General features: G+C 39.5%; 1 protein-coding gene across 11 annotated transcripts in view; it reads right to left on the bottom strand.

Moving 5' to 3' along the window:
* Positions 1 to 2,040: 2,040 nt before the first annotated feature.
* abi3bpa (ABI family, member 3 (NESH) binding protein a) overlaps positions 2,041 to 23,030 on the bottom strand; it is a 36,172-nt gene continuing 15,182 nt past the window's right edge. The window contains exons 8-21 of one of the 11 annotated variants that reach the window (XM_011489329.3): positions 22,552 to 22,617; positions 22,312 to 22,389; positions 20,284 to 20,406; positions 17,350 to 17,418; positions 11,928 to 11,990; positions 11,178 to 11,300; positions 10,925 to 11,014; positions 10,626 to 10,838; positions 6,750 to 6,855; positions 6,128 to 6,207; positions 4,479 to 4,508; positions 4,245 to 4,403; positions 2,885 to 3,007; positions 2,041 to 2,806 (exon numbers count right to left, since the gene is read on the bottom strand). In XM_011489329.3, the coding sequence (XP_011487631.1) occupies positions 2,691 to 2,806; positions 2,885 to 3,007; positions 4,245 to 4,403; positions 4,479 to 4,508; positions 6,128 to 6,207; positions 6,750 to 6,855; positions 10,626 to 10,838; positions 10,925 to 11,014; positions 11,178 to 11,300; positions 11,928 to 11,990; positions 17,350 to 17,418; positions 20,284 to 20,406; positions 22,312 to 22,389; positions 22,552 to 22,617 (1,439 nt within the window). In that variant the 3' untranslated portion in view covers positions 2,041 to 2,690. The remainder of the gene's footprint in view (positions 2,807 to 2,884; positions 3,008 to 4,244; positions 4,404 to 4,478; positions 4,509 to 6,127; positions 6,208 to 6,749; positions 6,856 to 10,625; positions 10,839 to 10,924; positions 11,015 to 11,177; positions 11,301 to 11,927; positions 11,991 to 17,349; positions 17,419 to 20,283; positions 20,407 to 22,311; positions 22,390 to 22,551; positions 22,618 to 23,030) is intronic. The other 10 variants (XM_011489330.3, XM_011489331.3, XM_011489332.3 and 7 more) reach the window with 10 other exon arrangements.

Below are 23,030 nucleotides of genomic sequence, written 5' to 3'. Positions count from 1 at the left end.
CTGGACGCTTAATAACCTGCTTTCATGTCTTTGTACAGTAAATTCAATTTTAATGTCATCCACTAAGGTTAAGCAACATTTTATGGCATCACACTTCACATTTAAAAAACCGTTTGGCATGTTTGTAATGTTAAAATGAGTCTAAATGGACTTAAATGCAGGTTAGGCGATTTAATAAACGTTTGGTTCAGCTTCAGAAGCAAACTTAATGCATCAGCTGCACAAAAATGTTTTACTTTGCCCTTTGAAGGTCACTGAAGAAACCTTCAGTGACCCTTCATTTGTGACTACAGCGCGTTCCAAATTATTATACAAATGATCATTTTCTATGATTTTTCTAAAAAGTCAATGCAAATGACAGTCTGCGTAATTTTTAAGTCACTAACCATTACTGTATACATTAAATGTTATTGAACAAACCTAAAGACAACAGTTTCTCTGAGGGCGGGAGGCCGTTCACGTCCAAACAGCAGCTCTGGGAGGCTTTTCTGACTTCCTGCAAAGAAATTTAAGCAGAAACTCCAAAAACTAACAAGTTCAAGCAAGAATTGTGAAGCTGCTACAAAGAAGTGGTCATGCGTTCAAATGTAACTTGACATTTGAATATGTTTTTGATTGGAATAGCTTTGGAATTCAGGAAATATGACCACCTAGTGCAGTGAATTTAGACAATTTTCAGTTGTATAGAAATATCAAATGTTGTGTAACTCTGTTGTGCGTAATAACGTGGAACCGTGCATTTGAAGGTTTTTATTTTTGAAAAAAATAGTTATCTTTTGGAGGTTTGTTCAATTAAATCCAATTTAAATTCTAACGCTTAGTGACTTGAAAATTATGCTGACTGTTACTTGCATTGACTATATGGAAAATATTATTTGCATAAAAATTTGGAACGTGCTGTTAAATGATGTGAGGTTACTTTTTCTTGAATGAACTTTAAATTTAAGGGCAAAATAAAACATTTTTGTGTAGCTACTGCATCAATGCTTTGTCGTACACTTAAATACTTTTTTCTACATTAACCAGTCAAATGGAAATTATTCATGCCATATGTATAGTTTTTATTTTATTTTATTTAAGGTAGCATTTAAGGGTACTTTTTTGACCTGTTCCCCACTGTCAGTTTCCTAGTGCCTCCCACATAAATAAAAGCACTGAGTTCTGTTTATAGCAAGTAGAAAACTTACAGCTTGTGAAAACTTTACACATCCTTGGGGTGCATTTTTAAATTCAATAGTAGGCAAGGGGGAAAATGCTGATTTCTATTTTTTTTAACCCCAACACAAATAAAATCCACTTATTTTTTAAAGATTCTTTGAAAAAGAAAATGTGGGCTTAACACCAAACTATACATTTTGTTGATATTTTTTAAAAACCAAGCAAAAAGTCATTATGAAGCTTTGGTGCCATTTCAATGAGGAAGATCTTCTTCATCTTCACGTCTTCACTCCACACAATAGCTAAAGTGCATTATTTTTTCACCTCCAATCACAATCTTTATATTGGTGGAAGTTTTTTTTTTTTCAAGACATTTCGCCGGCCCACCTCTGCCCCGTTTTCCCCCTGGCTCTTCTCTTAACCACCATCAGCGTCTGGGCTCTCCTCACACGGTCAGAGGTCACAAACATGCAAGATGTCTCCTAAGCGCCAAAGACTATGGACTATTTCATGCTCAAATTCCTGTTTCACTAGGAAATCTTTCCAGATCTCTCCTTACTGATATCATGAATGTGTTCATTTATTTGTCTGCGTGACTGATCAGCAGATTATATTGAAGAATTTAACATGCAAACTTTACACTGATCATGCATTTAGGCATATGTAAGAAGGGAAACTCACTGCTAAAGGAACAAACCTGCAGGACCCTCGGGAACAAAAGCAAAACCTCAAAATAGTCTCCTTTAGGAAAAACATAGATGTGTCTCTATAAACCAAAATCAAAGATCTGTGGTCAGCCTTAGACCTTAAAGTTCTCTAGAATGATAACATTTGCACTCTATTCGTAGCATCAAAACATAAATGATTCATTCGGATGACGAGTAAAGCAATAGTCAGTTCTTTATTTCAAACATGTCCATAATGCAATACAAAATTATTTGAGTTCCTTTATTGTTTGCCTTTCTTAAAATAGATATACAATAGATTGACAATGTCGCAAAGTTACCTGACACACATGAAAACATTTGAGTACAAAAAAAACAAACTGTATTTCCCACTATTTACATATGAATACAAGTTTAATACTAAGTATTGTGCAAACTGCAACTGCTAAAAATCTTTTGGGTCCAGCCGAAGATCAATTCTGCATGTCTTTTGGTATCGAAGTGCACACAAAAATATCTCTAAAAGGCCCGTTGATAAATAAAAAAGGAGCAGAACTTTTTGGAAGCCAGCTGCCCTCTGACATCTTTGTGATGAAAGTATTTTGAGCCTTCTGTTTTACCCAAACCATCTTTTACCCCTGATTTTGTGATATTTCTGACAAATATAAAAGTTGTTAAAAAGTGTTGGGTTTTTTTGACCCCCAACGATCCTTTAAAACTTTCTGTGCGGAAAACTGAGAGTTCAGACAGAGGTATCGATGGTATCCATGGTAACACAAAGGGAAGACTCTGTCTTGGGGCCCACTAGGGCATCTTATCTTCCTCCTGCCTGCAGAAAAAGTCCTTATCCTGGAGCCTTGTGGGGTTTTACCACTTTCCAGGTATGGGTGTGCCACACTCATACCAGCCAACGTAAGTCACGCGAGACTTTCCTCCAATCTCTCCAAAGTTAACGGGTTCTTGTCTTAGAGCTCTGAAAAACCCTGACGTAATAAAAAAAAAGAAACAAATCAGCATTTTCTCTGTAAAGTGGCGATCAGTCAGTGGATAACAGCTCTTACCTGTTCTGCTTGGTAGCTGGTCAGCCAACATCTGAGTTCCAGTCTTTCCATCCAAGAAGGAGTCCACAAACTGACAGTGGTCCTCGCCAAACCCCGTCTGGTCTCCTATGTTGTAAAACTTTCCTGCAGTGCAGAAACAGAGTTTTTTTTATAAAACCAGAGCTTTAGATCCAGTGTTGATATTCTTTCGACTACCGTTTATGAAACTAATGTAATTCCAGTGGACTCTTAAGCGGTAAAAGCAGCTGATAAACAACACTGCACAGAAGAGAAGTGCTTACGTAATCCACGTAAATCATATTACATTAATAAAGTGATGCATGAAGCTACGTCCACACCGATCTCTGCAACACGCACTCAAGGGGAAACGTCCAATGAAAAGTCTATGGAAATACGCATAAATGAATGTTTCAGGCTTTTACCTGCAAAACTCTTGCATTCACTAGTCAGCATGTACATATTTACGACCCTTTTCAGGAACTACGTCCAAAACACGCGGCCATTGAACGCAGGTGGAAAGTTAAAGCACATCAGACTTTGACCAATAGGGGACTTGGATTTGCTAGTGACATATGGATGGTGTTCTCTTTGATTCACGGAAGTGCCAACTGTTTGCGAAATGATGTTGGAGGAGAAATTGAATATTGCAGTTTGTTCCCAGCTAGAATTATATGAGATCAAGTCTTTCATACATCAGAGTAGAGCTGTGACAGTAAAAACCTGGAGAAAGATTTGCACTGCTTCGACAATTTGCACCAAGACTCTTCCAACTGTAGATTGCGGACGTGCGATCTACAGAGGAAGCCCCTTCCTGCACTTCCATTGTGAACTTTTCTCTGTATCAGAATCAGCGGATTTACGTTGATCGCGTAAACGGTCGAAGATTTACTATATGTCAAACAGCATGTTTTATTTAGATGTCAAAGACGGCAGCTCCGGTGTTAAAGTGTTAAGCAAAACTAATAGATCTCAGACTTCCAACTAATAACTATAAGATATTTGACAGATTTTGATCACAAATTAATTCACTCTTCAGAGTAGGTTTTCTTATGACGTTTCTTAACATTATTGTGTGGTAGTACGCATATTCATTCGTTCATTCATCTTCTAAACTGTTTTGTCCCTTTCGGGGTCACAGGGTTGCTGGAGCCTATCCTGGCCTCTTGTCATCAGCGAAGGCAGGGGACATTCTGGACAGGTCGCCAGTCTGTCACAGGGCCACAATCACACGCCCATGCACACTCACATTCACACCTAGGGACAATTTAGATTAACCACTTAAGATATGAAGCATGTAGTAATAAGTAGTACGCATATATCTTCAAAAATGTCCAAATTCAGTCAGGTGATGAGTAAATACCCATTAGCGAGTCGCTCAGGTAGATTTTGTATCTCAAGGAGTTGCAAAGCTGGATGCCCACAAACTTTCGGTACCAAGTCCGCTTCACAAACTGCTTCCCGTTGCACTCAGAATATTCATCAGCCTTAAATGGAAACTGAGTCCAGATAGCGTCTTTGCCTGTTAACACAAAACCTTTGTTTGAGATGCAAAGTTTAGAAAAGCTGAATTCTTCCGTTGAGAGATATAGTTTACCTGAAGCATACTCGCTCACACGGGGATCCGCTGCAAATAGAAATACATTGAAATGAACACAAATTATTCGACTTCTATTGATAATACTTTTCACACTACAAGTGGGAATTTCAATTTTACGTGAAGAGGTTACATTTTTTTTAAAAAGGGGACAAGTCTAAGTATCTTAAAAGGCAAATTGTGATATTTGCACACTTCAATGCCGTAACACACTGATGCTTATTTAGCTTCTTGAAACATCAGAGCACTCTAGTATGATGGCTCAACATATGAACAATTATTCAGAGAACCATAAAGATCATGCTAACAAGTCAACTCTTTAAACCACTTGAATCTGTTGAATTTTTCATCCTCAGTGTCACTTTGAAGCAATTCTGCTGAGCTCATTTACACCAAGCGCAATTCGTGTGTAAAATTTGCATCACATGCCTCTCTTTTGATGTGCATCAAATTTGCTGCTGGACGCTTGTTTAAAAATGTGTTCACTGTGGTAGGAGCTACTGCCAAATTTTTTTAGCCTGATGGCTACATGGAGCGGTGTCTGTCTGTGTACATCTCATTACAATGCATTGGAAGACACGGATGATGTTGAGAGATCAGGTTAATTTATTTTTACAAAGCTCTACAAAAGCATCGGTCATCACGTCTCCATGTCTGGGTTCATTTCATCATTCAGAGACTCTCCCGGGTCGGTGATGTTCACCGTCCATTGCAGGAGCTTCGCCTGAATGACGGCTGCTTTCAGCAGTACATCCGTCTCTCTGTGACCCAGTCGACGCGCTGTCCCACATTAGCCCAAGGAGGAAAATATAAAAATGCAAATAAAACTAGGTGATCTTTTTGTTATTGTTTCGACGCAAACAAGAAAAATACCATAAAGTTCAATACAAGAATGAACAGCTTCTCCCCCATGTTGGTTTCAGACTCCACCCACTGATCGCGTCTTTTAAAACATCATGTGCCCACAGTTGAGTACCCAATTGGTTGATGCGATGCATCTTCTACGCCAAAGTTAAGAATTTTTGTACATAAATCGCACAAATCGTGCGGCTGACAGATCAATGCATTGCATCCAACGCTCAAATTGCGCCACAGGACCTCAGATTGCGTCTTGGCATTACATTGAAACTGGACACTTGCGTTTGGTGTGATCCCAGCATAAGCCTGAGCGGTGCTTCTTCTTCCGCGTTGCTCGCAGTAGCAAATACTGAAACAGACACCTATAGTGCCCTCTAGAGTTTGTTGCACAAATAGGTTGCACCTGAGTATAAGTTGCACCCCTATGCAAAACACGATGACTTGTACTCTGTTAGATACCGTACACTTTTTCTACAGCCTCTAGCCACATTGTCCATGAGAAACCTTAGGTTTTGTTTTCCATGGAATCCATATCTTCATATTACACACATTTAAGTCTCACATTTCAGTCTGAAAACAATAAAAAGCATGTTCAAATGAGTTCTTTCTTTCTTTAGTCTGAAATTATCCAAATAATTCACATTTTTACAGAAAACATTAATTTAAAAAAAGGTGTTGACTGTCATTTGCAAGACTGTAAAACAACATCGACCCATAACGAAGTCGTCTTTCCTTCCCCTTTTTAGGAGCGAGGACATCCAGGATTAGATCATATGTTTTGGAAAACTTGCCTGACTCAGTGCTGAATGTGACAGGATCACTTGAGGGCCCACTTCCAAGCTCATTCTTTGGTGTAACTTTGAATTCATAACTAAAACAGCAAAAGAAGTAAGTGTAAACATTTACCAAATATGTTCAAGTACATAATTAATTGCAAAAAAACAAAGAACAAACATTGATAAGATTCTTATCTGAAGTGCCTTAATCTCTAGAGTGTGAAAACCTTGAATCTGGACGGCCCCTGACTGTTGTGTAAGGGCTAACGTTTACACACGCATGCACACAGCAGAGTTGATTGTTATTCCACGTGCTGCGTTCAAATGTTCCAGCAGAATCCAGTGCAGCAAACCCGGCCCAGGAGAGGGCTGTGGTGAGTCTCATGACTCCAGCTGCTGGGATCTAATTACAGCCTCAGAAAACTTCTGCATCTTTAGCTCCATCTCTTCTGGAGGTTTTCTGTGTGAAAAACTGATGAGGTTTATTTTCTGGACTGTCACAAGTCGCCAGTCTCCCTTTTTGTAAATGTTTCCAACAGCTCTGCTCCATCTTTCACCTTTGTCTACATTGATTAAGGAGGTCTGCGTTGCTGGGTGTTAGGTTAATGTGTTCTGCCACAATGTCTGGGATGCATACTTGGTTGCTGGTGAGAGATTCTCCACAGCTGTGTGGGTCTGGTTTGTCGTCAGTATGGACACTTCCTTTCCATTTGGTCCGGTTGTAGTAGATACAACTTCATACTCTGAAACCAGACAGAAACATCTCAGTGAAGCCGGGAACTTCAAAAATGTCTAAATAAATACTACATACAGCAGGTAAAAAAGTATTTAAGATATTTTTCTGGATAAAATTATTTCCAATAGTTGTATAGACATAAAAGGTTTTTTATTTTAAAAAGTATGTTATTTATCGGAGTGTGCGGCGCATTTAGTGAAACAAGACAGTCAAATAGGTCAAACTTTATTCAACATATTCACAAACATCTGAAGCACAGTACGTTTTACTCCAACAGACTCTGACTACAGTACCCATAATGCACCAGAAAATTCTTAAGCGGCACAGTTTTGTAGTTTACCAAAGTCAAACATTTTAATAGTCAGTAAGCACAACCAGAATTCATACTTAAAGCGCACCGGATTGTAAGGCGGACTGTCTACTACTGAATTAAATTTAAAGATCCACTTTATAAGCTCTGATTTCAAAAGCCTACATCACAAAATCAACTTTTTGAGCTTTTAAGTGTATTTTAATGTTCATTTCTCACGAAAAGAAACTCCAAAATGGGATTTTGAACCATTCCTGCATTTCTGAGCATTCCTCTAAAAACCTGCGCTCTGACCACCAGTTCCTCCCAATCCACTAAAACGAGAGGGTCCTCATATTGTGACGACACAAAATGAGGAACAGGCCCTTCCAGAAAGAGCCTGTGCTGCCAGCTCTGCCAACCGGGTAACAAAATGCACGATATGCACATCCATCTTTGCAAAAGTTCAGATGTTGTTTGTTTTCACAGACAAAACGCAGACACGCTGCCGAGGAGAGAAAAACGGTGCCTCAGAGATCCAGTTCTCTTACTTTCAGGTAGGAAAATGAGCTGCGAAAATTACATTTCATTAAAAAATCAGTCTTTAGTGTGCCAAAGATAATATATTATCATATATACATCAGTGGTCATGTGTTAGTTATATTTTTTCCATGCATAATCATTAAATCATTCCAAATGGTCTGTCCATTCTCTTTTATTGTGTTTATGATGGCTATGCTGCTTCCAGACAGACGTATTTTCACGTTGGACTATTTAACCAATCGCATTTCAGCTGTCCTCTGTTGCCAAGCAGGGTAAGGGCCTTCACCATGAGTTGTGAAGGCCTCCTAATGAGAAATCAGTGTTGATCATTCATTTCTTTCAACCAATCAGATTTTGAGTTGGCGTCAACATGGCCTTCTAGCAGGCTTAGGCAACGTCACAGTATTCTGACCTTCTGATTGGACAGAAGTTTCAGGAAGTCACACGCGGCTTTGCCCAATTTGACACAGAGACACGGAGCACTTTTTGATCCATCTCGGTTAAAAACAGAGCTGACTGTAATGCACTCCATGGAGGATCTTGCAGGAAAATCTCCCACTGATCTCCTTGATTTCTTTCATCAGAAAAATCTGAGTGAATCGTGAAGCAGCCGTACAGATTTGTATGTCTGGCACTGACCACCCCCACGTCCACTGCGTCTGTTGAGCGGACATTTTGGGCTCTAAACTGAATTTAAACCTACGCAGAAACACAACTGGACAGACTCTGCTCTCAGCACTGGCCTTGATGGCAAAAGAAAAGGACTTCTTGACGGAACTGAAGTGCAATAATCTACATGACAGTTTGATAAAGTGTTTTTGAGGAAAGAGAGGACGATGGATTTTGTCTTCAAATAATCGAGTGAAATGATAAATATCATAATGGATAATATTCCAAACGTATTTGGTTGTTTTCAATGTTTTTAGCTGGCTGTAAAAAAAGAAAAAGTATACCAAGGCTACTTTTGGTTAAATCTAGAAGGATATTAGGAAGGAAAGGATCTAGAGCACTTAGCACAGGATAGACTTTAGAGAAAGAACACACAGCTGATTAAAAGTCCCAATTCACTTTCTGATTTGAATCCAATATTCGTCTTTATAGATATAACTAAAGATTATCCACCTGAAGATAATAGTGTATCCCTACAGAACGTGGGTACAAATCAGGATTTTGTTCAAAGTTTGACTGATTGTCACAATTCAAATCATTATACCTAACTACTAGGCCTGCACAATATACCGCAAATTTATCGTTATCGCAAAATTCAGCGCTGCACTATGCACATCGCAAAAGACGGCAAATATCGCAATAAATCGCAAACCTTAAATGTGTTAAAAAAAATCGAATGGCAGCTTGAACCATTTAACGAATCAAATAAATCCCTTTATGCATTTGACCAATCTGATGGAGCCCTATTATGTTAGATGTTTGTCACCTATGTCGACGAATGTCATTTGGAGTAGAATTTTTAATCTGTTGCAATGAAATGGGAATGGTTATTTTGCTATTTGTTTATGTACCGCAAATTATATCGTTATCGCAATTTTAATCTCTAATGCCGCATATCACGAGTTTGCCTCATACCGTGCAGCCCTACTAACTACTGAACATACAGGGTTTGTTTTCGTTAAGTGATTCCATACATTTATACCACTATAGTTTCACATCAGTCTCACCTCTATACAATAAATGTACTAATGTATTTGATACCAATTCAATCACTAAAGTAACTTAAAAGTCCTACAATGCCTGGAGACATAATACCATCTTTGGTATTGAAAGATGCAAATTGAATGAACATTTTGGATTTTATTCATTGGAACTAAAATCTCAATGCTGTAGTTGTTCCATACAGGTCAACCACCATTGACCAACACGGGCCCTACGGGTTTTTTGGGTTGTCCAGGGCTTTGGAGGGTTATAAACAGGTGTGGCTGAATCTTGGTGGTCTTTTAATTATGATTTTGCCATAATCTAAAAATGTGTGTCGTTTTCTAGAACATAGATTTTGCAGAGCGGCAGGAGTTCATATCAAAATTCACCTTTGAATGTTTGAATGTTGGCACAGAGTAAGCCTTCCCTCATTTCCCATCATCCCATCACTATTTTAATCTCAAATTATAAGTCCTCCAATGAAAAAGAAAAAGAACTTGTTAAAAACACCATTTTCATTCGAGTGGGTCTTCAAGGTGACTGCAGGTCATGAAAAGGGGAGTTACCATTGTGGTACACGTGGTAAGTGTATTGTGACGTATTTATAAGGATAATCTTAGTTATACACACTTATGATGTATGGGGGATGCTGTCATGCAGTGCCCTTATGCTGCACTCCAGTCATCAGTAAGGTGTGAATACTTACTGATCGTGCGCAAACTCTGCAATTCTCTACAGGTAGACGCACGTATGCCCATATGAAACACCTGTGTCTCACCTACCTTGCTAACCCTTACATGTTGTATCTTTTTTCTATGACCTGTCGCTTGCAACATGCCAGTAGAAAACTACAGCTCTACAGGCTCACCAAGCAGTGCATGCCCCGACAGGTTAAACCATTTTTCAGCCACAGACAGCCCGTATCCACCCATAAGGGGGGTTGTGACTACGACCTACATTCAATGGCCAAAATGCAAATTTTCCTCTAGCAAATTTTTAAATTTTGAGTTTTTGGTTTTGGTGAGAACAAGATGAACTTCACATTTTAAGGGAATTTTTCAAGAAAATGCTGCAAATTTTTAATGATATAAAGGTCACAAAAACCTTCTTTCAGCATTGACTGTATATTTGAAACATTTTATGGTTTAATGACAAAAAGGGATTTTTTTTCATGTAGGAGATTTTATATTAGTTGACTTAAAACTAACATGTCAAAATATCAAAGCAGTTGATTCAGTTCCTTCATCTGGGAGACTGGACACACATTTTTGAACACAGACACTGTCCCTTACCTCTGGTTTCGTTGTCGGATTTCTCCCAGTCAAGAATGACGAAGGACGGGCAGCCCTCCACAGTCACCACTGTGAGGTTGGAAGGTGGCGCTCTGGGAGGCCCCGTCACGTTCTGATCACCACCTTCATCGTTGTCAGGGAAGTAGGACAAGGACGAGGTGATGGAGCACGGCTCATCCGGCTTCTTATCCGTCTTGTATATCACATGAGGAGCTTTGGAAAATCACACAAAGACCTGGACTGTTTCATTTGAAGATCAGACTCTCAGAGGTGCAGGAACGTCGCTGAGGAAGTCCTACCTACAAATCGCTTCCTGCCCATGATGTCCACGTCTGATGCAGGCAGGGGCCTGAAGATGGAGGTGTTTTGGTTGGTGTCAACACGGCTGCCTGGAGAAGACAGCTGGAAGAATTCAGCTGCACGTTTCGGGCAGTTTACTTTGTTATCTTATTTTTACAGTTTTGGCTGATTTTTCAGAGCACCTGCTCTGACCAGCCCTCACTCTGCTGTGGCTCTATAAACATCACAAAAATGTGATAAATGTACTCGTACTGTTTACTGCTGGCACCACTGTGGTCGTCTGCTGCCTGTCCTCCTGCTTTGGTTTGGTTCTGTCCCAAGAGATGGGCTTCAGGAAGGACTCTTTCTCTCCCCGTTTCAGGTCCATTGGTTTATCTGCACAGAGAGATCAGTTATTCTCTGACTCACAGTCACACACAGCTGTAATCCAACTTTCTCATCTTTTCTTGACTGCTGACAGAAGAAACAGAGCTCGGTGAAAATGATCTTCGGAGCTCTTCAGTGTGGAGAGAAGAGAAACTCAGGTGTGTTGCAGCAGCTGCTTCTTGCTCACAACTGCAACTGTTTGGTCAAAGTCAGACTCTGTGTTTAAATTCAAACCCCACTGGCACATTTCCCAAAAATAAGCAAAAAAATCTGCCAACACGGTAAAAAATTGTCTTACCAAGAATACTAACTTGAAGAAAAAAATTATGGTCTCTAAGACGTGTTCTCTCAAATTAGGACTATTTGGCTATTTAAAAATGTTATAGATAAGATTATTTTTCTTGCAAGAAAAAAAATCTTTGAATTTTTAATTGAGTCTTTTGAACTCCTGAAGACATATCAGTACATAAAGATAGGGTGGGAATTTGGGTGATGAGTTATCTCTTTGTTTTCTCTTGGGTGGGGGACTGCAAACTACCTTTAAGCTTATAGCCTTTTTTTTTCTGACTGTCAAACAAGTGCAGTTGGAATGAAGCACCACAGTAGTCTGTGTACGTCCACTGCAGTTAACCTCACCGCTGTCGGACAGTTTCCCCACCAGGTTAGGTCTCTTGTTGCCGGGGACAGAAGGACGCAGGGCTGCAGGAAGTCATGGGAAATGAGAGTTTCTTTCAGGTTAAATTAATAAACAAAACTGTAAGAATTGGCCAGCACTGGAACACAGATACAAAGCTGAAAATAAGAAAAAAGCATGATGACAACAAAATGAGAAAACCTGAAATACACATACATCCTCCCACACACACAAACACACATATATACATATGTATATGTATACATATATATAGACATTTAAAAGGATGAATGGTTGACAAAATGATATTTGCTGATGAAAAGCAATGAAAAATGCAAGCAAAGGTGATGTGAGTCTTGTCAAGGTTGCTTTGTGGAAATCTGAAAACAAATCCAACATGTTTGACGAATCCATCCTAAACCCAAAGAAAAGCAGGAATGCTTTAGTGTTGAAGAAACCAGAATTTAAAGTCCCACTCTGGTCATATTTTGATCTATTGTAAAAGCATTCTCACTGGTCTTTTAATTATGATTAGGAGGTTTTTAGCTAAAATCTAGTTACCTGTGTCGTTTTCTAGGACGTAGTTTCTGCAGAGCAGCAGCAATTCATTAGAAATTCACCTTTGAGTTGTGTGCTAACAAACCCCGCCCCCACTTCCCCTCTCTGTTGCTGAGAGCTCTCTGTTTACGCTCTCTCCCGCTAGCTTACAGCCCCTCACACCACTAAACTAGCATTACCAGTGCAACAAAAATGGCGAGCAATATCAGAGCTATGCAGCCGTACAGTTTGGAGACGAGAGATTCCAGCTCAGACGAGAAAAACAAAGACGGACATGGATCTATTTGTCTAGACGTTTTCTACAAGCCCAAGACAAATTACCCTCACGGGACACTAAAGTATTTATTGACTGATTGAAGTGGATGCATCAGAATGGGGCGGAGCAAGAGCTTGTGGCCCACCCAATGTGTTTTCTACGTAAGGCATATGCTCTTTTTATAACACAATTTTTTCATCCGTGCCTGATTCATGATTTGAATAAAGAAATACTCAGAAATGAAGTTTTAAGCTTGTTTTCTTTATGCATGTCCTCCACCATGAGAAAAATGCTAAAATTTCATCTGATTGGGTCTTATGGAACTACAGAGAAATAAACAGTCAGTGCTCCTCACTAAAAAGTTAAAATAATATTGAAGCAGCAAAGTAATAAATTGACCTTCAGTCATCTCAGTCAAACTGGTTAGCTGTGATGCATTGCTATATTATTCTAAATCAGCAGAAAAAGAATTGGAGATGGCCCGTTGGAACATGAAGTTTCCTCTGCTTGTTTTCAGATCCAAGTTGCTAAGTGAAAAATATTTCAGAGTTTAGGTTTGTTGCCAAGGCTTCCCTCTCAATTCAGTTTGTCATTTCATATCTTGAAGGCTAATTAAAGGTCATTCGAGAGACAAGATTGAATATTTGTGGATGTTCTGAGGCCATTGCTCATTTCTCTTGGACCTGCTTCCACTTTTCTGGGCTGACCTGCTTCTTTTCGGCATTAATCAGGCGTATCTGGCATTTCTCACCGAGACAAAGCTGGTGAAAATGTCAAGGATGTTTGCAAGAATCCCTGATGATCCCAGAGAAACTACAATCCGAGATATAACTGCCAACTAATGGAAATCATGTGCTCACTTGTAAAGACACAAGGAATGGAAGACACAGACGTGCAAAAAAGAAAACGAGATTTTAAAGAACAACAATGACAGCTATGGTTGCCACCTGGAGAGAATGGAGCAACACTGAAATGGTAAATAAATCAAAAAAGTTCCTGGATGTTGGATTTTTGCTTTAAAACTTGACTTTGTTCAACCTTTGTAAGGACGTTTTTTTCTATCTTTTTTACATTTTAGGAAAAGAAACAGACTTTTTCAAGTACCATGTAAACTGCAATCAAGGAGTAAAAATTTAACACCCCCGGGTCAGCAAATTTCACATAAATTTAACATTTGCTGGTTCTTCACTAAAGCAAACCAAGGAAAAAAAAGAGGCCAATCACAGGAGCCAGTTTAATGCTTCCACAGGACCGAAGAGGCTGAGTTTCAACTGAGTTGTGCAATTTACCAGGTGTGCAGGCACTTCTAAAAGCAGATGTTAGTCACTTTGCTGCTCTGGAACATTCAGCAATGTTCACAGGGATACTTCCATTTAATGATTTTACAGATGCATTTGCTGCTGACCAGTCAGGAAAAGGTTTATGGAATTGTTTTATTATTATACCAAGAAGATGATCATTAAATCTTTATGATGTCCAAGTATATTAAAGACCCATTCTGATCACCTTTTGATCAATTGTAAAAGCATTCCCAGTGATCTTTTATTTAAGATCATGCCATTTTTAACCAAGAAAAAAAAAAAACCTGTGTCATTCTCTGGTTTCTGCAATAGTTCAGTAGAAATTTGCCTCTGAGTTGGTGAGTTGTGGTTGGGACAGTTGGCGTAGAGAAATCCCGCCCCCACTTCCCCTCTCCACTGCTGAGAGCTCTCTGTTTACACAATCTCACAACTCCAACCTAACGTTAATGGTGAGCACTGTTGGAGCTATTCAATTCTTCAGTTTTGAGTCAAATCTGGTCGTCTACCAGCTGACGCATCAAAATGGTTGGGAGATTGTGGCACGCCCAGCGTATTTTCAAAGTCGTAGATAAGCTACGTGGGGGGGCAGCTGTACACACAGCAACAGGAAAGCCCTGCAGCGCATAGTCAACACAGCCAGGAGAATCATTGGAACACCACTCCTCTCCCTGCAGGACTTATACACCACCCGCCTCACCCACAAAACACTAACAATAATCAAGGATGCACACCACCCTGCACACAACCTGTTCAGCCTTCTGCCCTCAGGGAGGAGGTACAGGAGCCTCTGCTCCCGGACCACTAGACTCAGAAACAGTTTCACACACCAGGCCATCAGGATGCTAAACACCCTCTCCCCTCTCCACCTACCCACCACCCATATCCCCCCATGAACAGTGCTCAAACGACCCCCCCCCCCCCCCCCCCCGCTGCCTTGAGACACTGCCTTAAGTGCACTCGCACTTTTATAGCAAATTGCCTTTGTTGTATATTGTAAATTGTATCTTTTTCCTTCTTTTTACTTATTTATTTTATTTTAAACGTATACTTTGTTTTTATTTTTCTTCCCTTAACAGACACGAGAGAGTAAGAAACGGATTTTCGATTCATTGTATGTGATGCACATGTGAAGAATTGACAATAAAGTTGACTTTGACTTTGACTTTGACTTTGATAAGCTCTCTTTCAAAAGGCATTTTTTCATCATTCATAATTATCTGAATAAAGAAATGCTCATAAAAGCATTTTTGAGCTTGGTTTTTTATACATGTATGTCCTACATCATCAAAAATATTCCAAAAGAACATGTAAAAAAACACCCAAAACAATTTCCATTGGATTGGGTCTTTAAACATTGTGGGACAAACAAAAACAAATACTATGGGGGAAATCAGATTTTTGGCATGAAAATAACTATGCAGGAATGAATGGGATTCAAACACTAAACAAACCCTGATACTTTAACAGTTTCCCATCTAGAAACCAAACCAGACTAAAATAATTTGGCCTTGGTTACCCAGCACCATTCGTCACGCAGTCCACCAATTGAGCAGGAAAGCCCCATGTTAATTGTTAAGAATGGTAGTGGGAGTGTGATAGTTTGGCTCCTTAGCCAAAAATTCTAAAAGTGAATGTGGGGAGGGGTTGTCTGTTTGACAGCTAAAGTTAGATAAACACTAGATCATGCAGCAGAACAGGAACCTGAAACAAGCCAACCAATTCACATCAGAACAGCAGGAAAATTTTAAATGAGAAATTTGTATACAAAAGTAAAAAGTTAATTTATTCATGTCAGAGGCTATGTCTGATTTCCCTCACTGATCCCTAACTACCAAAATACTATATATTACAGGAAATATGACACCACCAATTTTACAAAGTGAAAATCTTATTGATATGAGCGTTTTGCGATGACCATTATGAATCCCCTGTGTTCTGAAGATGAAAACATTGATGATTTATTAAAAAAATACATTTAAATAAAAAATTTTGGCAAAAATTGTTGCATTGCATTGTAGTCTTTATTCGCCAATCTAGTGAGCATCAATGTACACTGGCTTTTCACAGGGACCTTTTGGAAATTTCCATTTCCTCGATTTTGGAATTGTAGATTCGGACAGCACTACAAAATGGCAAACACACTATATATTGTGTTATGTAGTGAGTAGCATAGGAATTCAGACATAGCCAGAGACTTATTTATTCTGCGCAGTTAAAAATTAATCTGGAAGCTATTTAGTTTTAAAGTGCTACATATTGCCGTCATTATTTCTGTTTGTTTTATTTTTAGGTATAAATATCTATAGTTTAAAAACACACTTGCCGTTTGTCTAAAACTGAATTTGCTCAACACTAAAACCCACTACGACTTCACAAAGACTTTTAAGAGTGTGCACTAGCTTTTGTCTTAGATTGATTTGATTCATTTTAAGATGAAAATAGACAATAAAAACCAGATGTCTGGGCGTCACCAGTCATAATAACTGTTACTGTTCTCATTTAGGAAAGCACAGTCTCACTGTGAAGTCTGTCCCACTCAATCGTAAAGAGGAGACAAGCTTTGCAAATGAACAACCAAACAAAATGTACGTGTGGTCACGTTTTTTTCAATTGCCCAAGCATAACAATGTGGTATTGCATGAAACCGTTTCAACTTAAGCCTTAAAAGTCATTGAAATGTGTTCATATTTTGCGACTGTAACATGCATTTTGACCAGCGTGGCCCAGACTCTGGATAAAAAAAGTATTTTTCAGCTTGGACGTGCAGAATGGAAAGCAAAAAAAAAGCTTTTCTTTCCTGTAGAGTTGCTTCCAGTGAACCTTGCGACTCCTTGAAGACCTCTGAAACTCTCCAAGTTTCCAGCAATAACATACACCAGCTGTGACATGGGACTGAAGCACAATCACTCTTCACAACTCCAAGTAAAAAAGGAGTCCAGCTGGGCGTCAGCAGTAATGCATGCCTTGCAGCACTGGTAGTTGAAATGGTTTTAATTATTCCAATAGACTAAACCTGCCTGCAGGAATGGAAATAAAGTAACAGACTGGGCCAAACTGGGAGGCTAGTCAGATCTCTGACTCCTCAGCACTGGTTGAAGCCAAGTGGTTCCAGATCTGTATATGCTATGGGCCAAACAAAACCAAATGCTGTACCCCAGAGTTGCAATAATATGCCGCTTCAGTCTCAGTCAAGTATAAATGATGATGATTTGATGTATCAGACATGAGAGGACTACAGCAAAAGCACAGATCAGAGCAGCCATGATTGACAAGATGAGAAGTTTTCAAGTTAACTTGGTCAGTCTTTACCGGGTTTTGCTTCAGATCGCACCACCGCTTTAGAGGGAGCATTGCCCCTCAGAAAAATCCCATTGATGGCTGGAGGAAGAAGAAGTTCAGTGTAAGTGACATTAGAAATAAAGAGGTCTATGACTTTACTCTGATGAAGAGAAGACCTATGGTGAATTTGTGCCAAAGTTCTTGCTTAAATGTTTTCATTTTACAATAAATGTGTCAAGCTGCTGGAAACGGCACGTTGTAGCCCTGATACTTTGAGCATTTACTCTGTGGAATTTCCTAAAGCTACCATCACACCGAAATGCACCTTCAAGTAGCCACTTCCACTGAGAAATCTATGTATTTCAGATATTCGTGTTCAAAACTCTCACACTCACACATAGCTACACAAGTTTTACGACCGTTTTTATGCTCTAAGTACAAAACACATGGTAATATTTAAAAGTCCAGTCTGCTGGACTTTAGATATCTAGTTGTAGAGTTAGATACATTAATTCTTCTCCATGAGTTCTGGTGTATCGTCTGTCCGTCCTGGAGGAGGATCCCTCCTTAACGTGGAGACCCCTGAGGTTTCTTTGTTTTTTCCGGATTCCGTTTTTTTTTAGGAGATTTTCTCACCGCGAAGGAGGGTCTAAGGGCAGGGATGCCCAGTTTAGTTTAGTCTGTTTAGTTCAAGTTTAGTATTCTCCTATTGAATTCTATGCATCTATGATCCTTTTGATTGTATGTTTACTTTACAATTACCGATATGAAGCCCATTGAGACGACTGTTGTTGTAAATTTGGGCTATACAGATAAAATGCAATCGAATTGAATTGATCATGCATTGAAAGTTAAAACAGGTTAAACTTTGACCAATCAAGGACCCAGGTTTGGTAGTGATATGGTATGTATTTGGTTTATCTGGTGAACCCAGACACAGCAACACGCCTGACGACGTCTGCATTTGTGTTCCAACCAAAGATAAACCAAGGCCACTCTGCTGGCACGATGGTCATCCATATCCGCCATTGCAAGGAAGTTAGCAAGGAACATTTCCTTTTTCGTGCCCAAATCGCTAGATTTGCACCACCTCGACATCTTACATCGAGCCTCTTCCAACTGTAGGTGGTGGACATGCGCTAGTAAACAGTAAAAAAAGAGAAAAAGATAAAGAAGCCCGTCCCTGCTTGTACAATGTGAACACTATAGGCGTTCACAAATGCACGTCAAATGCCTGAATATACATACTGTAGCATAAATGTGTCCACTGTGCTGCTTTGATTAAGTAACAGCATATTTTCTGATTTATCAATGTGGTCATGAAGTTTGTTTTTTGCTGAGAAAGAGAACCAAGTCAAGAACAGTTATCAAATAAATTGTTCTGCCCACCAGGAGTGGATGCAGTTTATTTTTCCCACCAATGCAGCTGTGAAGATTTTGCTTACTTGCCTTACTTAACAAAGGACAGCTTCATAAAAAAAGACACTATAAAGCTGGATTTGCCTCAACGTTGTTCTTTTTAAACAGGAAGGGTTCTCATTGGCCAAAAAGTAAATCTGCATGCACATCTGGGATTGTGAAAACCAGGGTCATGGCTGAACAGTGTGGACGTTTGATTGGAGATATACACAAACACTTTACAGGGATTTGTAACAAACAATAAGGTGAAAAAATTGTACTTGAAGCTGCAACAACTGACAGCCTCAACATTTTCTATGTCCGTCCACAAATTGCCCCTCACCACCAGTGGTTTCTCATGGAGAAGACAACAGCAGCTTCATATTGGCTTAAAAGGCAGTGACTGATACTGATACTGTGACACGTTTTCAAAACACTCATTTTTTTCCATGGTGTTCACACTAGACAAGCAGGGAAGGCTTCTTTTTCTACTCTTTACTAGTGCACGTCCTCCACCTACATTGGGAAGAGGTTGGGTGCAAATCTCGTGAATCTCGCTTCAGGCTTTTTCTTTCACAACTCTATTTCGATAAATGAGACTAGGTCGATTCTTGCCAGGCACAAACTGCAATTATTAATTTCTCCTGCATGATCAATTTACCAACGGTTGGCACTTCCATGAATGAAAAGGGTCATCATCCATTCATCACCACCAAATCCGAGTCCCCAGTTGGTCAACGTTCGACCTGGTTTAACTTACAACATGTGTTCAATGGCCATGTGTTTTGTACGTAGCACTCGAAGACGGCCCTAGAAACTTATGTAGTGATGCGTGAACACTAGAGTTTTGAACACAGAAGTCATTTACATAGACTTTTCATTGGAAGCGGCCGCTTGAACGCGCAATACCGAGGGCAATGTCAACGTATCTTGTGAGGTTTCACTCTGATCAAAATAGATCTGAACTCAAAAACTGCTTGTGTTCAATAAGGGAAAAATATGATGGTAGCAAAAAAAGATCACTTTGCAATAACATAGAGATTAATACTCATATAAAAGTATGAAATTGCTTTTAAACAGACTATGTTGGGATACTATGGTCTGAGTGAAGTATGTTTTTCTTGTCTGTAAAGACTTCGTGCTGTTTTCTCTTTAGAACATACACGTGTTTATCAGAGAATGTGGCAGCTGTATTATCCACAACCCTCTTGGCTTGGCATGGCTGGTTTGTAAAGTTTCTGTCCCCCGGCCAGTTGCCGTAGCCAGATTACCCAACAGGCCAACAAGAGGGATTGTAAATCAAATCAAATAAAAATCTAACTGCATCTAGGCCTTTGCAGCTCATGATGTTTGTGTAAAATGCACTCGAGGCACATGTGGCTGACTGAGGAGAGAGTGTGTGTTATGTATGAGGAGAGGGAAGTCAGAATCAGCAAGGGATGGAGAAAAAGTCTGTTGAAGATGTCTCAAGGAAGCTGCTAGAGGAGGGGTGGGTGGAAGCTTTACCACCGAGTGTGGAAGACTGAGAAAAGATGGCTGTCTTGGAGGAAGATAATTTTCGGACACCTTGATTAGTGAGACGAGGAGTCTTGGAGAGAGACAGTGTGCTGTTCCTTCCTGCTGTAGAAACAGAAGAGCTAGTGGGAGAACGAGGAACTTCAGAGATGGGTGACCTCACGACATCTGTGGCTACATGAGTAAACAGGAAGTTAGAGAGGGTTTGTTTAGCAGCCTGAAAGGGCAACCTGGATGGAACAAAGGATAACACACTGCATTCAAAGTGAGACAGATGAAAAAGAAAGTCAGCCAGGCTGCCATGTTTGGGGCAACAGGCCACAACAATTGATTGTATTTATTGGCAGGACAGAAACAAAGACTGCGGATGCTTGAAAGAACAGCATTGAATAGGTAATGGGACACATGCCCCAGCCATTGACTATATATGAGAACTGGACTTAGTGACCCCCCTCCCTTCTGGCCTTCCAAACAGTAATTCCGCCATAGAGCCTCTAGAGATTTAAAAAGCTATTACTCAGTCATTGTACTTGTCAGAATAACCATTCTTGCTCTGTTAGCTTTTTTTAACATGTCCTTGAAAATCCTAATTTTTTTGATAATATTTTTTCTTTATTGCAAGTTATTCAAGTTATAATCAGACGCCTCAATATACGTGGTCTCACATTTAAAACTTTTGATTGACAGATTTTCCCAAGCTTACTTTCAAGTGGTAGGGGCGCAGACTTCCAACAAGCTCAGTCCTGATTGGTGAGAATGGTTGCCGTAGAAACATCGACTAAGACTAACTCGGACCAATCACTTCTTACCAGTGGCGATTTCTTTAAAACTGCAAGGGAAGCTCGGCTTCCCTCATAATGTCACAAAATTAATGGTCAAATATGTACTATTGTATTAACATTTTATTGACTAAAAATGTGTTAGAAAACGTTCATCTCAAAGAGGAGTTCGTTCAGAATCAGTTACATATAGCAGGTCGGCTGACTCGACTTCCTTCTCATACAGTCCCGCAGCGTCAAAGTGCATTTCCCTATTGAAGCCCAGCGTCCATTGACTTCAATAGGGCTGCTTTGAACGTTTTTTTTCAGCGCTTCGAAACTAGACGGTCATTTGATAAACACTGTGATTATCCCGCCCACGGACGCTCAGCGTCTCTGGGGGTGAATGGGGAGTGGGCTGGCCCGGACTCCGAGCTTCTGCGTGATGATTGGAGGGTCTGTCGAAAGACTGCATCTCCTTTTGACTGACAGCGATTTTGCACTTCAGGAATCACTGAAGCTATTCGCGTTCAGTCCCATCGCAGATTTCTCAAGTTCAGTCGAAACAAAAACTGCTGCAACCTATTTCTTTGATATTTGCTTGGCAAAGTTGCTTGATTTTTTATTTTTAAATAAATACACAATTTTATGATGTGGGCCGAAAATGAGTTTCCCCTCTCTGACAAACCAGTAGCAGCCACTGCTTCTTAATTCTTTATTCAACATGGCGACATCCGTGTTGCAAAAAAAATTGTGACTGAATTGACTTAATTTGGTTGGAGCCTGAAGCAAACCATTTTTTATGGATGACGTCACACTCAGTCTGTCCAGTTCTCACATACAGTCGATGCTGCCAGCTAGGAGGCATTGACTGTAGGGCAACTAGGAGCTATGCGAAAGAATTGCAAACTGGGAATAATTTTAAAAATGGTTTTCATTCGTAAGTGGGGAGTAGTGTTTGGTTTATAAAAACACAACAATATTATTTATCCCAGTCAATTCTGGTGTAAACACCTGTAGATATAAATTAAAGCTCAATAAAACTTGACTTACAAATGGCAATGCCTCCTTCAATCTTAAGTAAATGTGTTATTTAAAATTCAAACCATGACTTTATTTAAACCTTTTTGAAGTTTGTCTTAAAAAGCAACAGCAACTGAACCTGCATCACTTCCAGCTGGGGTTGTGTTTTAGCTACACTGACCCCTCACAGCATGGTGATAGTTCATGCAACATAAAAATGAGAAAAGAATTACAGCTTTTTAATTGCCATTTTCTTTTCCATGTATAATTTTTTAAACAACCATGATTTTCTCTTTACCGAAGAGCTGTTTGGTGGCCGCAGGCACTCTGAGTCCAGGGGTCTGCAGAATTTCCTGTTTAGTAGTTGTGGCAGGAGCTGAGAAACATAGTATTCATCGTTAGTAGACCTGGAAAAGGGTTATCATTTTCTGTCCAGCTGGTGAAGGAGAAAAATGATTTCTTTAGGACAATAATGTTGAAAAGAAAAGGTAGAAATAAAGTCCAGAGTTTTGTGGTTTTTAGTCAGGAGAGACTTTACCAAGAGTTGTATAAGAAGCTATGTTCGGAGAAACAGGCTGTCCACTCCGGCTTCTGTTTTGTGAAACTGAGAAGGAAAGGAAAATATTAAAATCAAATTAATGTGTCAGCAGGGGAAAATGACAAGGATTTTTGTTAAATTCCACAACATTCAAGTGTGTGTGAGAGTGTTTTTTGCACATTATACCTAAACCTAAACCCTGTACACACATACAGATCATGTCATATATTTGGAAGTGTTTTATGGAAGTTAAAAATCACTATTTAAGAATTTCATAACCATCTGCTAAGTCTGCTGAACTTTGTATGTTAAATTTGTTTTCCCACTTTGATTTTAGGAATATTGATTAAATCATTTGCAAGATATTGATCAACGAGGTTGAATTACTAAGGAAACATAAATCCATTGCTATGGTATTACTTGTTTTGTTATTAGCAAAACCGTATTAATTTTGCAAACACCTGGTGCTGCAGATGATG

Source organism: Oryzias latipes, chromosome 21 (genome assembly GCF_053564925.1).
Source record: "Oryzias latipes strain Hd-rR chromosome 21, Olatipes_Hd-rR_3.1".
NCBI lineage: Eukaryota > Metazoa > Chordata > Actinopteri > Beloniformes > Adrianichthyidae > Oryzias > Oryzias latipes.
Note: the sequence above shows the minus strand (reverse complement) of the source record. Positions and strands in the feature narration are given on the sequence as shown.